General features: G+C 40.1%; 2 protein-coding genes across 7 annotated transcripts in view; both read left to right on the top strand.

Moving 5' to 3' along the window:
* Positions 1-17,960, top strand: part of LOC134224943 (zwei Ig domain protein zig-8-like) — a 951,761-nt gene that overhangs the window by 111,352 nt on the left and 822,449 nt on the right. The window lies entirely within an intron of this gene.
* On the top strand, positions 2,093-2,933 carry LOC134222123 (uncharacterized). The gene is made up of 3 exons (XM_062701266.1): positions 2,093-2,239; positions 2,299-2,693; positions 2,756-2,933. The coding sequence occupies exons 1-3, from the start codon at positions 2,093-2,095 to the stop codon at positions 2,931-2,933; spliced, it is 720 nt and encodes a 239-aa protein (XP_062557250.1).

Below are 17,960 nucleotides of genomic sequence, written 5' to 3'. Positions count from 1 at the left end.
AATCGGTTAAGATTAAGTTCCCAAAAAATGAGTGAGATTTTTGCACACACACGGACATCATCTCAAATCGTCGAACTGAGTCGATTGGTACATAACACTATGGGTCTCCGGGCCTTCTATAAAATGTTTGGTTTTGGAACAAACAAATAGCCTTTACCTATATTTAGTATACGAGAAAGGCAAAACACGTTAATAAAAAAAGCCTTTTTAATCCACCTAGCGGTGTTGGTGCTATAATATATTGGCCAAAACTATTGACCCCATAGTGTGAACTGGCCAATTTACAATAGGAAACAATAGGACACGATTCTCCGTCAAGTGCAACTTGTCGTGAGCAAAGGTTAAGGATAAGTATCTAAAGCAAGATAAAGGATAATTATCTAAAAAATGAGTGAGCACTATGAGCATATAACAAAGTGGTTTTTCGAAACCTTCGAACAAATGTACAGAATTTGAGACCGATTGGTTGTTTCCTCGTTTTCCGCATTGCGTTTAAAGTTTGTTTGGAAATTAGTATAGGAAAACGAATATTTTTGCTTTTCATTTCTATAGATTCAGAATGTCATTTCCGTGGCATAAATGTCTGTAACGAATGAAACCAAAAACAGCAAACGCTTTTGCGGTTGTCATATTGATGTGATTAACTGCGAGGTTTCTGAAGCAAAGTTATAATTTTTCGCATTTATATATCATGAGACTAACACGATATTACTTCTATGCCTAGGAAAGTCAAGAAAACTTTCTACCTGAAAATTCACTAAACCAGACCGGGAATCGAACCCAACCCATTCAGTATGGTCTTGCTTGGACTAGGAAGTCTTGCACGGCTCATGAAGCCATTTTTATATGTGAAGCTTTATACAGATTTTATACTAATTATATGTGAAGGATCACTCCAAAACCAAAGGCTCGGATATCTATTATGTTATATACCAATCGAATCAGTTTGACAAACTTAGATGATGTCTGTATGTAGATACACTTTTTAAACTTTGAGTGGCCGGTTTACGAGAATCCGGTCCCATTGTTTACTATTGATAATTGGCCAGATCGGACTATGGGTTTTCACGTTATGGCAAAAAATGCTGTTTCTGCTAGTCAAAAAACGCCAAAAAATACTCGTTTTTGTTGGTAAATGTTATGCACGAGAAAGGCATCACCACCGCTACGTGGATTAATCACGTTTTTTTAGGTATGAGCGTTTGGAAGAGATTCACGGGAATAATATTTCCACTTCAAATACCTGTCTTACGAATGAGGCGTCATTCTCACTTGAAGACAACAAAAAATTATCTCCCCCAACTATATATTCCACTAACATACATTTTATAGCAGAAGAAAACACGTTTTTTTTTATTAATTAACACGTAAAATCAAGCGTAATTGCACTAGAGTGATTTATAACACGACAATGTTGATTGCCGATAGCGAAACTCAATTTGCTTTGCAGCCTTGCATCTTAGCACTGAGTTAAGGTGATTGTACTGTCGATCCCTTGGTGAAATTCAAATTCACGAGATGTATTCCATTCCCATTTTCAAAAGCTCAGATCTGACATTATCATTTTTGTGAAATACTGAAATTTAAGTAATTGTTCAATTGTTATGGGTCTCTCAACTTCTGTTCTTGTAAAATTGCTGGAAGAAGGGCCGGTTTGTGTATTTATTGTACAATAACCTTAAGTAAATTTAATTGAAACATTTCTTCTTTTGGGTCAGTTTACTTTTCTTTCTTTGCAAAAATTTTCAAATTGAAAGTCCATCAATAGAATCGTTTTCATGTTCTCCTCTCCCCTTATTCAACACAGTCCATATTATGGAAGGCATCGCATTTTGACTCACCAAACCCGTTTCCATAGATATCCATTTAACGACTGATCTACTATTAATGCTCCAACTGGTTTATGTTTAGCAATACTATGAATAATTAATCCTGTTCATTTAAATTTCTTCGTAGTTGATTGTCACATGTTCAAAGAAAGTGGTTTTGTCGAGTTAGCACTTTTGTGATGCATATCTTTATATCAGCCTTATACCTCTCAAAATAAAAGAACAGTTTGCTATCTGATTGCGAAGTTAGTACATGCCTAGCAATGTATTGTTCCTTTTTGTTGATTACATTTTCGTTGTACTTTTTTGTGTCTTTAAGCGACGCTATTGATTATGAAGACCCTAGTAATTGTAGCCATGTTTTGGATCAAGGTCGATTCTTGATGTTTCCTAGTTCGAGCGTGCTTCAGGTTGGTTTTGCTTCATTTTGTGCATTAGCTGTGTATTTCAAACTATTTTTTTGTTTCAGTTTTCAATGGCCACGGTAACATCAGGTCCACTTTTCTTCCCAAAAAAGAAATACCCGGCAAGACGTTTGGGTATGAACCTTGGATTCCAGGCTAACTATCCGCTCCCGTATAGATTGCAAGATTTCTATAAATTTCCAACATGGGCCCGAGCCCTGGTTGACGTGGCGAAGGGAAGATTCTTACCGACTGAGATAGTCACCGCAAGGGCTATTCGGAGAAGGAGCACCCCTAGGCCGCTGAGCGCTGGTGATGTCTACACAGCACTAGAGGAAATTTTGGATTTTTCGGGATATGATAAGGATTGCGTGCTCAAAAGTGTTTGTGAGCTGTCACACAGCCCATTTGACGATCTAGAAGGGGATTTGTACGCTGAAATTATACATTTTTTCCTAACGTATGCCGTCAATATAGTTCGATGGATGAACAAGTAATTTAATATTCATTACTATTTTTCAGGCCGTCAGAACACCAAGCATTCCATGTATCCGAGCGCAGAATGAAACAAAAATATGAATTAGCAGAACGTTTTGGAAAAATGGGTGCAGACTGCACTATGATGTACCCTAAATGTAGAAGAAGTTTTTTGATGGATATTTCTGAGTTCATAGATGACAATAAAATTGACGCAAATTGATTTTTTGTACGAAAATTTTATATCTGAAAGATGATGAGTTCCCAAAATCTGCTCCGTACTGTACCAGTGCAACTAAATTTTGTCATTTGAAAACTAAGCCTCGTATAACTGTTATGAGTGAAATGTTTCTCAATTATCGTGAAACGGCAGCTTAGAAGCCGAAGATCATACTTATTTGAAGGGGTTTAATCTATCTATGCGTGCCTCTGGAGGCATTCTCAAAACATGCAATGTCTTGAGAAACGCGTCATTTCAATTTCTCATGGCAGAGGAAGTAGCAAAATTGAAATGAAAAAAAAAACCAAATTAATCCACCAAGCGTTGGTGGTGCCTTTCTCGCGCATTATAAAAATGAGAAAAACATATAAGAGAGGTAGATTTTGCCCTTTAGGGGAATAGATTTTACTTTTTTCTTCAATTTATGTCTATTTGCGGTCATTTGATGACATTGCATAGGTTTCCGTGAAATCTTTGCGAGTTTAAGAAATATCTGGAAAAACAGACAGATAAGTGAACTCACCAAAATACGAATTTTCGACTCTAACGTGAAATCTGTGCTGTTATACGCTAGCGAAACATGGTGTGTATCAGTGGAGAACACTAAACGGCTGCAGGAGTTCATCAACGCCTGCGGTGTGTAATTCGGGCCTGGTGGACCCACAACTGGATCTCAAACAACGAGCTCCATCGGCGTTGTCACCAGAGGCCGGTAGCAACAGAAATTCGGGATCGGAAGTGGGGCTGGGTCGGCCACATTCTACGTAGGGGCGGAAACGAAATCTGTAAACAAGCACTAGACTGAAACCCAGCGGGACATCGCAGCAGAGGCAGACCCAGAGGCCCTTGGCGGCGAAGCCGAAAAGAAGTCGACCGAAATGTAACCTGGCAACAGGTTAAAGCGATAGCTGGGCAACGCTCAGGCTGGAGATTTTTCAAATCGGCCCTTTGCACCACCGGAGGTGTACATGATTCATAAGTAAGTAAGTAAATTCAAATGAAAAAGTAAAAGGTTGTACCCGAGACGCTACCATAAAAATGTTTGATTTCCCTGGACGATTCACTTCTAACCATACGCATTTCTAATCACTTACAGCAGGAGAATCAAAGACAGAATCTTGTGAGAGAATTTCATTTGATGCCAACTTCTGCCATTCGATGATTTGCCGCTAATACGTGATAGACGCCATCCATTAAAAAAATACAGCGTCTTCCTCCGACAAGCACTTGCGGTGCTACCAACGAAAATGTTTTGCCGTCGCCTAGCGAATATAATTAGCACTTAGTGGAAAATTCGTTTCAGCTCAATCTTTTGTGTAAAAGGATGGTTCTGAAAAGAACCAATTTATTTTGATAATGCGTTGTTCCACTCACAAACACAGACTAGGGGAGGAGGTTCGGTTGTGGGCACCGTTCGTTTATGGGCACCCCTACGTATCTTTTGACAGATACCAGATGCTGTCATTCTGACAACCGTTATTAGTTTGCTATTGTAACATGATGTTTTGTGCTCAATATCAAACCGGATGGAGATCTCTGCTTTGAACTAGGAACAAATCAATTTTTGTTACAAAAAAAACAACACCAAAGTTTTTTTGGCCTTCTTCAAAGTGTCATAAATTGAAGTGATTTAATTCAAAAAGTGAGTTCCAGTGCATATTTAAACAGTAAATTTAATCTATGCTTAGTAGGGTGGCTCAAAAAACACTTTTTCGATTTTTTTGATGGGCCGCCCTTTTATTCGGTTCTATTTGATACCCTGATGGTCTGGACAAAATTTCAGCCAAATCATTTAAAGTTTGAGCGGTGCTAAACTCGTTGGAAGTTTATATGCAAAAATGTATGCAGAAACATCTAAAAACCGTGATTTGCAGTTGGGCGGCACAATTTACGATCAAGAACCATGATACTCATTCAGTTCTTGTAGAATTAAATGCTGAATGAATTTTTCTGCATACATTTTTGCATATAAACTTCCAACGAGTTTAGCACCGCCCAAACGTTAACCGATTTGGCTGAAATTTTGTCCCGACCATCAGGGCATCAAATAGAACTGAATAAGAGAGCGGCCCATGAAAAAATTTAAAATAGTTTTTTCCATACTAATTTGAGCCACCCTAATGTTGAGGCTCAATAACGATTGCCATTAAAATTTTAGCGCAAATTTTTTTTTCTTCATTTTCCAAAAAGGCTGCGAAATTCGGTTGTGGGCACCTTTATTGGTTCGGTTATGGGCACCCTTATTTTATTGACAAATCATTCAATATCGTTTCAGTTGTCCCCTAACTTATTTCAAATGACGTTTTTATGCAGTTTTCATAATTATTTAGACATAATAGATTGAAGTAATGAGTTAGATTCATATTTTTGTTTTTTGGGTATGTCTATTTGCTTGCAAAAAGTTGCATTCGACGGGGAATCCTGTCCCATTGTTTCCTATTGAAAATTGGTAAGATCATACTATGGGATTAAAATTTTTGGCCAAATATTAATTTTTGTAATTAACGAGAAAGGCACTATTACCGCTAGGGTGATTAATCAGAATTTGTTTTGGCTGTGAGGTATATCAATGAAACGTAAATCAATGAAAAAATGGAACCCATTGACCTAAAGTGCTATTTTAGACTTTTCTTATGCGATTTTTTTCAATATCCTCCTTAATGCATCTATGGAGGCATCATCACTGCTAGGTGGATTGATCTGATTTTTTAGTGCCTCCTGGCTATTAGAATGAATAAATTATTCCTTTTCTTCAAATCTGAGTGGTTTCTATTCATACTTCTTTATTTTTAGCTGAGTTTTCGAGGGTACCCACAACCGAACCACAAAATTGATAGTCCAAAAATGTCAAATTTGCAAAATTGTCAATTTTTTTTTTCAAACCTGAGTCTGCAGAGGGCCAAATCCTTGGAGAAAGAATTCTCCATAATTTCTAAAGGGATAAATACTCAGAACTCCTGGAAAGGAATAACCCTTCTGGAGAAAGAATTCCGCAGAATTCCTGTGGGGGTTTTCCTCAGAAGTAAACAAATTAAGTCACAAAAAATCTTAAAGGAGCAATTTCTCAAAATTCTTTGAGTTGGGACTCTCCAGAATACTTCGAAGAGTAATTCCTGCACAGAATTTCTGGAGAAAGAATTCCGCAGAATTCCTGTGGGAGTTTTCCTCAGAAGTAAACAAATTAAGTCACCAAAGTTCTTAAAGGAGCAATTTCTCAAAATTCTTTGAGTTGGGACTCTCCAGAATTCTTCGAATAGTAATTTCTGCAGAACGAACCGCTGGTGGCGAAGTTCCCAGAATTCCAAAAATGAATTGAGATCGATAAAGCGACTAAGAGCTATGCTTCTACCTTACTTTGTGTTCTATGTCTTTGCCATTATTGTAGGAAATTTTTAGTTTTGGTATGACAGCTGAAGGAATCTTATGTAAAATTTATTCATAATTCATATTTTCATCACTATAATACTTTAGTAATAATATCTTCTTTTTATTTTATTTACAGGTAAGCAACATGAAGTTCATCTTGATGTACCACCTTGAAGATTATCACACCAAATTAATAATAGTTCGAAGTCAGTGAGGTAACATGATTACTTAGACAGATATAAATATATATGTGTATATTTCTAAATATATCTTTCCCCTCCGGATTTTTTTTGTCCAAAATAATATAAATTTCATTTTTTTTAGGATTTTCAAAACACATTTTATCATTTTTTTTTTATTATCCCACTCCAGGACAATTTTTTTATTAAATTTTTGTACCTAAGCTAATTAAACGAAAAATATTGATTTCACGTTGGATTAATTTGAAACACAGGTTTCGCCTCCGTGTCTTGAAAATAACTTCGCTCACAATAAATATTTAGTAGCTTACCAAGGTGACAATTAATTACGTTCTCAACAAACCAACTATCCCTTTCCCGTGGCGCTTCGATCTCTTGTAGCAATGAGTGACAAACTAATTTTCCTATCCTATCCCTGAATTGACTATGAGGACGTAGCCGGCATCGTCTTGAATTAATGAAACTCTAAAGTATGTTCAACATTGTTCAGGTTTCGTGTCCGTAGAAGACTATCGGGCTTCTGAGCGTTTTGTAGATAGTCAGTTTGGTACGGCGCGAACTCTTTTCGATCGGACTATTTTGCGGAGTCCAAAGCCGAGACGATTTACTACCACGATGCGTCTGCTAATTTCTCTGCTGGTTTAGTTTTGGGCAGTTACCAGTGATTTTCATAGGTATTTTCACCTCATGCAACAGTTAGACCATATAGCTAGCTAATGTCATCTAATAATTGTCGAAAATCTCACTCATAATGATAATATTCACATTTCAAAAAATGGTGATATTTCGCTGAAAACTCATAAGGCAAAACGCCTTCTTGCTGTCAGTTATTAGGGAACAACGCACCACACGTCGGCGAATCAGCATTCTGGTATGAACAGTGCGTGGAGACGCGAAGTACATTGTAGAATAGTTGCCATTGCCGTTTTGCCTTGCCGAAATGTTAGATGTTTCATCAAAATGTGGAAAATTTCGGTTTATCCAACCTACATAATTTTAGGTCTAGTTTTGTTACGGCTATGCCAAATACGGTAAATATGAGGAAATACCCAAAAGGCGTTTTGCCTCTAGGGGCGTTTTATGGCATCTTCCCCTACACGAATTCGATTCATTTTCAGTAGGAGAAGCAGGGATAATATGCCCTAGCTTAGCATAGACTGCTTTTATGCCATAGCTATAACAATTTTCATGGGTGTTTCTAGCTCATGGAACAGTTGAACAATATAGCAAGCTGATGCCATATTAAAATTAGAATAGATCTCAATCATATTGATAATATTCACATTTTAAAATGTGTTGTTATTTCGATGCGGGAAAACTCATGAGGCAGAACGCCATCAAGCTGTGAGCACTTTGGGAACAACGCACCATGCGTCGGCGAATCAGAATTTGGTATTGATAGTGCGTAGAGACGCGTAATACATTGTAGGTTAGTCCCCCTAGGCCGTCTTGCCTCGCCGAAATATAAGATGATTCATCAAAATGTGGAAAATTTCGGTTTTTCATACATTCCTATCTATTATTTTGACACTTGTTTCGCCTTATCTTCATAATGCTACGTCTAGTTTCGTTAAGGCTATCTCACACATGGTAAATAGAAATGAATACCCGAAAGTCATTTTGCTAGGAAGGGGATGGGGTTTGCGGTTACAGACTAAAACTGCGACACTTTAGATTCGCGTCGTCTGGATTTCGTGATAGGGCGCTCACACCTGCTCAACATTTTCGAGTAAACTTCGCACGAATCAGCACTGCGTTCTGAAGCGTTCCGGCGAAAGGAGCCTACTATTACAAAAGCATTGGCAGTACCGTTTTGACTCAAATTCCGAGTATAACTCATATTTCGAACACTGGCTTTTAAATGGCCATTTTGGCTCTATTCAGGTAATTCTTTCCATAGGATCTTGAAATCGTTTGTAATCTTGATCCTCAATGTGAAACACCTATGCAAGTTTCAGTTTTTGGGTTCTCAAACACCAGTGTTTGGAATATAAGTCATGTTCGGAATTTGAGTCAAAATGGTAGTCGTTACAATATGTTCATTGCAATTCTCTGAGGTCTTTTATGAAGTTCTCAATGTTCAGCTCGATCATTTTTATTTGCTGGTGTAAATCATCAGGTTTGTTATAATTGAGCTATTTCGTACAAAGCCATGTTGATACTCGGATCTAACAAATTTAGGTTCGCATTTTGGCGAAGTGTCAGTTGATCCACTATGATGCACAATAGTGATCTATCATGTCATCTGAAAACAAAAGTGGCGCATTAAAATCGTGATTAGTTCAAAAGCAGGCCAGTTTCCAGTTGGAATGTAGAGCCAATTAAAAAGAAGTTTAAAAAGATTAAAATGTATATTAGAAAAAAATTCGAAATTATCCAAATCTATTTTGAATGAATGATGTTTATCATTTTCATGCAAAAGAAGGAAGACAAAAAATTTGAAAAATATTTGCTGTACAAGAATAGGCTTAAGACCTTTTGTTTCTTTAGAATGCAAGAATAATGTAAAGTATTGGAGTAGACTCAAACACCTTCCCTGACATTGAAATCGTTTTGAAATTCCGTCCAATCTGCTTCTTATTTCACTTTTGACAGTCACAGAAAACGGAAAAAATAGAAAATCTTATTCGCTCGCGAACGCACTACGCTTCGCATTCTTTATAATCTATCGGTCACTAAAAATATCTGACTGAACACGTTTTTAGGTCAGCTTGATTTAAAGCTACTGTTTAAAACGGAACTTGTTTTCATTCATATTTTCAACTTCGTATTTTTTCACACATAAATTAAGTAATTTATTTCGCATTAGAACGAAAGATCCGCAATCTTGCAGCAAACGTAGAAATTCTCAGGACATTGCACCGATTTGTAGATTTGAATTATACAAAAAAAAGTTCGATTCAGTATTTTTTGCCAAAATTTGCACATATTTTCAAAACTGGACACTGGTTTCAAATTTGAATATACTATAAGCTAAAACCAGTTTAGCTGAGATTTGTTGACTCATGGGCAGGTATTTTGCATTTTTTTTTCTCTGTCGGATGACATCGAATGCCCAACCCCCACGAAGCGACAACCAGTTTGAGAGCTTGATTTCTTTGACATCGTTTGCATATTTCAAGCGGGATGCTAAAAATAGGAATTCTTAATGCAAATATTGTCTAGCCACGAAAAAGCTCCTGCCGGCTAACCTAGATGTTGATGCTAAAACAAATCTGTCTGTATCTGTTGGCCGGTGTGGTGACGCAGTCAAACGCTCGCGCTAACGAATTTTTCGCATTTTGGAGATTGGTTAGTATGTTTATGCTTCGCTGGGGCACGACCGTTTTGACTTTCCCGTTGGCACCTAGGTGTAACGAAAGGCTATACGATCACGCCAAACAAGGGGTTTCTGAGGTGAATTTTTTTTTTGAATTTATGATAAGAGATGAGTATGTTACTTCTTGTTGAAATTGAATGCATTTTTGAATTTTTCTTCTGCATCACTAGGTGGATCAGTGTGATTGTTTTCGAATATTTATTCGTTGAACCGGCATCGTCAGACTTTCGGATCAGCTAGCAATACCAAACCGGTACTAGCCAGCAAATGAAAGCTGGGTAGCACGAATTGCGCTCTACATTAGTTTTAAATTCAACAGCGATAAAAACCTCTACATTTCACATTACTAGAGTCAAAAAGGCTGAACTTTTTTCATTTGACAAATGTCCAGTGAATTATTATACAAGGGCGATACAGATTCTGTTTCAGAAGATGAATATGACTGCAACTGAAAGGTCAGTCGGTGGTTACGGGAATGTTTCGATCGTAGTGTAATATCATCTTTTCTACTTTGGAGGTCATATCCGAATTCGCCCTTGTAGACTAAATCCACAGAATAAGTCAGATCTGGCGCCCCCACTGTTGTGAAATAAAACAACGTAATCGATGTAAATAGATCGGTATCTCCCAGGTTGGCGGGCCAAACGAACAGTCAAGCGTCAATGAAGCCCGTCAGCTCCATTCAAAACTACTTCAACCCAATGCAGTGCGGCGATAGTGCCCTCCATTTACAAATTCTCTGAAAGCTTCGGAATGTGTTCCAGGGAAAAGCAGCAAATCCATTATAATGGAAATGCGGAAAAAAATTCTCTTTCAGTCCAGTGCATGTCGTGATATTTTATTCAAGTGAATTGTTTGATCTTTTTGTTTTAAGCCCACGCTGTTTGCGCTTGCACTGATATGGCGCCGTTTGTGCTTTTGCTAGTTATTAGGGTCCATTGCTCACAGTGTGGGCTCGGTGATATTACAATCCCGGGGGTTAACTAGTCCTATAGATCTTGGATCCTAAATGTTAATCCCTTGGTGTAGAAGTGTGTGGAATATGTCATTTCAATGCTCGTCAAAATTTTAAAAACAATAAGCACCACACAGTATCAGATTAAGTGTTAATCATTCAAGAGGCTAGTTAAATGTGTAAAAATTGATGTCGCACAAACGATTCATTATTCAGTTTATAATATTCACGCTTAGCCAGATTCAAATTTATAATTCTATCCATTAAGGCTGTTCGCTTGCACGAAAACGACGACACCAAACATAGAAAATTTAATTCAAGTGATTTATCATCGCCATTCGAGTGATTGTCGTACCTTCCCGAAGGCATGCAAATAATCTTCATCCGGAAAATACATTCTTTCCGATCCAAGGCTCACGCAGCATGATGATCCCGCTCAGCGCGTCGCCTTAGTCCAAGAGCTTTATACACACTATCATCAGCATTCGCTCAACACAATCCTAAATTAAATTTAATGTCGAATTAACATCTCCATCTATTACCCGTTTAATTTATAGCGTGACACGATTCGTGCACAACAATTTGTGTCCTCATCGCCGTCGTTGTCGTCGTTAGATTGTAGAACCGTGCAGAACATTTCTGCTTCCGCCTTGCATAACGCCCCCATTCCCAACAACTGGTGTTCAAGCGAAAGAGTTGCAAACGATCGCAGCTCGTGGATTCGCCGCAAAAATGTGTGCGGGCTGAGGGAGCATAGATTAGCGAATCGCCAACGAGCTAGGCGGAAGACACTTAGTCGTTTGGTTGTCCTGTCATAGAATGTTTTGCATTGCTATGGTGGACCGGCATCAGGATGAGCCCTTGTCGTCGTCACCCGCCGACTAAGCTATATGCACGTACCCATGCACTCTTTAACGTAGCAACAAACATGTCGGCCTCTGCTCCTCCCACACTGACTGTTGCTGTGCTGCAGCGGATTGTGGTGAAGGTCCATGTCGGGACTTGGGGAACCGACAACACAACAAAACAAAACAAAAAACTTTGACAACGACTTGAAAAGCACTGTCCAATATATTGCATCGTGTAGCAAGAGGAACGTTCGACCCGAAATCCAATTGTGATGACTCTGGAAAATAAATTGGAAATCAATTCAATTTACCATTGCAATCAAATTAACTGGGAGGCATCTTCGTGCAATTGTTCTTAGGAATTCGTTTACCTTACGGGGAGTGATGTTAAGTGTGGGAGACAGTTTTTACATAGATTATGTAACGATTATAAATGGTATTGTTCTTTCATATAAATTAAAGGATAACTTGAAATAACTATCGACAAATAGGGTTACTTACAACAGTTTATTTTAATAGTAGGTTGCGCAATTAGTAGCAAAAAGATGATTTTTTTTTCAGCACGAGTTGAACGTTTATCCAACGAGGATAAATACTACGAGTGCTAAAAAAATCGAGTTTTGCAACGAGTTGCACACGCTATTTTTTGCAATGAAGGAAAATGGTCTTTGATATGATAAATTTGTACCAAAAGGGTACAATCTTATTCACTAATTGACATTCTAATTGACAGATTTCTTCTTATCGTGAAGCGTGAAGCCTTAGTAGAATTTTGATGTCATGTCCATCAAACTGTTTCATTTATTATGCTACGCAGAAAATACATTATTTTTACACTTATCCAAGCTAATTCAGCAATATGTAGTCATGTAACTACTGTTCTGATGTTGGGTTTTCATTAGAACAACCAAATTAGCGCTATAGTTCCAGGAAATCATTCAGGCTTTTTTTCAGGAAATCATTTAGGATTCTCTGGGAGTTCCTCCGGGAGGTCCTATAAGAATTCTTCTAGGTGTTCCTACTGAAATTCCTCCGGGAGTTCCTTCGGCAGTTCCTTTGCGAATTCCTCCGGAAGATCCACCGGCAGTTTCTACGAGAATTCTTCCGGGAGTTTCACCGGCAGTTCATCTGGGTGTTCCTCTGAGGAGGAACTCCCGGAGGAACTTGCAGAATAATTTCCTGAGGAATTCTCGGAGGAATTCCCGGATTCATGATTTTTCATTGTTTATAATTTCATCACGTTCCCGGAGAAACTACTGGTGGAACAGCTGGTGAACTACCCGGAGTTGAATTTCTTGAAGAACTTCCGAAATCCCATTGTCCGTGAAATTCCTGCCAAATATCCTCCAAGAATTCCATGTGAAGTTCCTGGAGGGATTCCCAGAGGAACTTTTGGAAAAACTCGTGGAAGAGCTCCCGGAGGAACTTCCACAAGCACTTCCGGAGGAATTACCACAAGGAAGTCCTGAAATAATTATTGTAGAAGTTCCCGAAGTTCCTGAATTCCCGAAGAAATATATGAAGGAATTCCAGGAAAAATACCAGAAGGAATTAATGGAGGAATTCCAAGATAAAATCCTGAAAGTATTCGCAGGTGAATTGCTTAAAAAATTACCGGATGAATTTCCGAGGGTTTGTTATGAAGAAATTTCTGAATGAACTTTTGGAAGACATTCTGGAGGAACTCTTAAATTAATTTCCGAATGGAATTCTTTTCTGGAAGAATAGCCGAAGAAATGACTAGAGAAGAAAAGAAATTTTCAAGGAATTTCCTCAGGGATGAGTGGTTTCTACATAATATTTTAGAGGGCTTACAATTACATGAGATGGATTTTCGAACGATTTTCAGAGGAATTTGTGGATAACTTTCCGGAGGAATTTATAAAGTTTCCGGGGGAGCTTCTAGAAGGATTTCTGGAAGAAACATATTATTTTGTAGGAGGTAGAGAAAAGGAAAATATCACATCAAGTATATGAAATCCTCAAGGAGAAAATGAGGAAACGACAAAGTAGATAAAATAAAAAAGGCGATTTAAGAATTTCTTAGTGAACACCTAGAAAGACTTAAGAAAACCACTAGATAAGATTAAAATTGAGTTGGATTATAAATTATGTACGGATCTTCAGATCTGATGACCAGATAAATACCACGTTTTGATTCACTTAAAATTTGTTTTAATTTTTTTATGAACCATTGTTAATAAATATTGAAAATCTTAGTAATGAAAATTTAGGTGTCGATATCTCGATATTTATTTTTACTGGGTTGTTTGCTTGATTTTCGCCAGTGTCAACGAGCTCAATTAAAATATTTTAAAAACCGCCGACGCACCCGACGTTGTGACGCGGTTGATTCAGAACATTTAGTACCTTGTGCAGTTTACGTCTCACTGTCTGATATATATCGAAGAGGGTAATCAAGTGGACACAGTTTACACTGATCTGAAAGCTGCATTTGATCGAGTTGATCATGTTATCTTGTTATCTAAATTCGATCGCCTGGGAGCTCCATCGAGCTTAACACGTTGGCTTGACTCGTAACTGACTGAACGTCTGTTATCTGTTAAAATTGGCGCAACACAATCGGAGTACTTTACTAACCGCTCAGGGTTACCTCAAGGTAGTAACCTTGGACCGTTACTATTTTCAATATTTATCAACGATGTATGCTGCTTACTTCCTGCTGGATTTCGCATTGCTTGTGCAGATTGTAATTGCTAGGAAGAGCTCACGTCGACTGCCAGGACAAAGGCCTCGGCAAGCTTGACTAAGCAATGGCCTACCGTGTGAGGCTGGGTGCTTCAAAGACCTCTTTTTAGGGCTAGCTCAGCCTGGAGCACCTCTTTGGTCTCAAGATCGGCTGGTGTATAACTCTACTTCACTAATCAGACCTCGGAAATGTGGGAGTAATTAACAAAATCTAGTGTTTAACAGTTTTTGGTTTATTACCCTAAATTTACATACTGTGTGGGTGTGTGTCAGAGTTGTGTAGTTAACAAACAATACCTGGCCGGCCGGCAAACGACGGATGCGATGGCTGCTCGATGTACGCGCCACGTGTTAGCAGAAGAGCTCAAAAACAGTTGGGGATGGCGAGATGATCTGGTTGTCGGGTGCTCTGAACCAGCAGACGATTATCTCCAGGTGGTCCAGGACAAGGTCTCACACCATCTTTTGGTTTTAATCAAAACTTCCGTCTACGACGGCTTGGCACCTCGGTAACCTGGATGGCATATACATAAAACGGGCCCTGATTCGGTTTCACCTTAAGAATCACTCAAATTTGTCTATCTCATAAAAAGAGATGCTAGATGTAATTATTTAACCACTAGGTGCAATTATTCCACTCTTTAACTTTTTCGGTGCTCTAAAAGCTCTATCACGTCCTTTTCGATTGGAGTTCACATGGGAAAAGAGGTCACCAAACCTCGAAAACTTTCTATTCACCTCAACTTACTGTTCTATCTACCTTTATGCATCCACTGAACTGTATTTCGTGTCTAACGTTTATTGTAGTGTGTAGTGTACTTAACCTAAGTTCTAGGGGTATAGTTTTATGGCATTTTTATTTAAATTTAAATAAGATTAGATTTTCACGGAATATATAGATAAATAGGTAGGTTGAACAAATTTAACATTAATCTACAGGCTGATTGTTACTATCGGTAACAAGATGATCTAAACATGTTTATTGTCGTTCGTAAAATGGAAGATTGTATTGAGCTGCAGCACAGGAATGCAAACAGGAATCTGGGATTTATTATGCGATCAACTCGTGAATTTTCTGAACCTTTTTGCTTACGAACGCTTTACTATTCGCTCGTTCATTCCACGCTCGAAACTGCAAGTGTGGTTTGGTGCCCTTATGCTGATATCTGGATAAGGCGAATTGAAGCCATTCAAGCAAAGTTCACAAGATATCCTTTAAGATTATTACCGTGGAATGACATTGCAAATATGCCCTCGTATGAAATGCGTTACAGTCTCCTTGCTATGGAATCATTACGAGATCGACGAGCGTCCAGTAGAGCACTTTTAGCTGGGAAACGATTGATAGCTGTGGTTGATGCTTCGTATATACTGAAAAAACTGAACTTAACGCTCCATCAGTTACTCTACGACCGAGAGATCCATTGCGAACTGATTTTCGGACCATCACTTCGATAACCAGAGAATTCAACAAAGTGTACTGGCTTTTTGACTACAACATCTCTGCATCTGTTTTCCAGACCCGACTTAAACAGCTGCATCTTCAACCTGACTCAATCCACGTCTGAAACAGCAACAGTAAGGTGAGTTTCTGTCCATCACTTTTCAATTGTCAGAGTTTTGGTACTTGTTTTTTTTTCTCTCTCGGTGGACTGGAAACATGCGACGAGTGACGACAATTATCGTACCTTACGGACTGGATACCTGAAAACTTGACCACATTTTAATTTTAAGAAACAAAATTTTGACTATGTTTATAATTGTTTTGATTTTATATTTGTTGCATCTATGTAAGTAAGCGAGATTTTTTTTGTATTCTATATGTTATATGTTATTGGAAAAGATATGTGGTTTTTATGTCCTCTTGAGTACGTCATCAGTGACATGTTCAAAAGGACTTTTCCACATCTACGCCCTTGGGGGCAGCAGGGACTTTGTCCAAGGGCTTGACGACCCTTCCCCATGACCACTGCGAGTTAGACCGGGACCATCGTCCCTAACCCCTAATCCCAAGGCGTTAAGCGACCCGTGCCGAGGGGATGCATGGCCAGGGGGGTGAAATAATAAGCTAGGCCTTTAACGGAGCCTGTGGGTACCTGGGCACCCTCCACAGTAATTGTCCCTTACCGCGTCATGCTGGGCTCTGGCGTGGTGGACCTCTTTTCCCGAGCAACTCGTGGGACCAAAATGGAAAACCAAGTCAATTCTTCAATTAGTGGTAGTAGTGTAGGCGACAACCCCTTCGCAAGAGGTGGGTTGTTCAGGTCTCCGCCTAGGAGGCCAGAGGCAATAGTCGGCAGCTCAGTGCGCAGCGTCAGTGTGGGTCACTTAACCTTCCTCTCGGCTAAAAAACGGCGGTAGAGGTTATTGACGGCCCATGGCTTGTGGAGGCGATGAACCGCAAACGCGATGGGCTTTCGGCCTTCGAGGTGGCGAAGTAACAGCTGGACGCCATCATCGACTTTGCGTCATCGAAGCATAATATCAGTAAGGACCTCAAGAGGAGCTTGCAGAAACTTCGAAAGTCGATGCTGGACGCCAAGCTGGAGAGGGCTGTCGGGAGGGCCAAGTGTAAACCCGTGAAATCGGTGGAGTCGAGGTCTACCCAGACTAAGGCCCAAGGATTCGCGGACTCGGGCAAGGTCGAATCGACCGAAGGCGTGCCAGCGAAGACGGTGGTACCAAAGTCTACCCAGACTGAGGCTCAAGTATTTGCGGGTACGTCGGGGGTGACTGCTCCAACGGAGCAGACACAAAAGCGGGGGAGACAGTCTCCAGGGGATGAGATCTCTGGGGACCGCTCCAAAACGCGGAGGGTTACTACCCCGAACAAGGGTTGTGGGGCTGGGAAGCTGAACCCCGGCCAGGTACCTCCAAAACCGGGGAGGAAGGACCTGGAAAGGTCCGTCCACCCAGGAAAGACGGTGGTAAGGGGTTACGGCAGGCTGAGAGCTCTCAGCCGCACCAGACCAGGGAAATAGAGGGGGATGACGCCTCCTGGACCCTGGTCAAGAACAAGAGGAAACCGAAGACGTCAAGGGCCGAAAAGAAGGCCCAGGCGAATGAGGGTAGCAAGAAGTCTAGGGTAGGCGCCAATCGCTCCAGGGGCGATGCCCTAGTCATCACGGCGGACGAGGCTAAGTACTCGGACGTCTTGAAGGCGATGAGGAGTAACGTCAAGCTCGGTGAACTCGGCGCCGACGTACGTCGAATAAGACGTACCCGGATGGGCGAGATGATCCTCGAGCTGAAGCGGGGCGTCTCGCAAAAGGGCGCCGCCTACAAGAAGTTGGCGGAGGAAGTCCTAGGCGAGACGGTCAAGGTGAGGGCACTCACGACGGAGATGAATCTAAGGGTTAAAGACCTGGACGAGATCACCGAAGTCGAAGAGCTCGTCACGGCACTGCGGCGACAGTGCGAAGTGGAGACGCCCACCGCAGCCGTTCGGCTACGGAAAGGTCCGGCAGGGACGCAGGTAGCATTGGTTCGGCTATCTGCAGCGGACGCCTCCAAGGTAGTCAAGTTAGGGAGCGTCAAGGTGGGATGATCGGTATGCCCTGTGGGCATATACGAGCAACCCGAAGTTTGCTTCAAGTGCCTGGAACCGGGGCACAAGCAATGGGACTGCAAAGG

This window comes from Armigeres subalbatus, chromosome 3 (assembly GCF_024139115.2).
Source record: "Armigeres subalbatus isolate Guangzhou_Male chromosome 3, GZ_Asu_2, whole genome shotgun sequence".
Lineage (NCBI taxonomy): Eukaryota > Metazoa > Arthropoda > Insecta > Diptera > Culicidae > Armigeres > Armigeres subalbatus.
The sequence above is the reverse complement of the archived record's forward strand: the minus strand, read 5'-3'. Positions and strand labels throughout refer to the sequence as shown.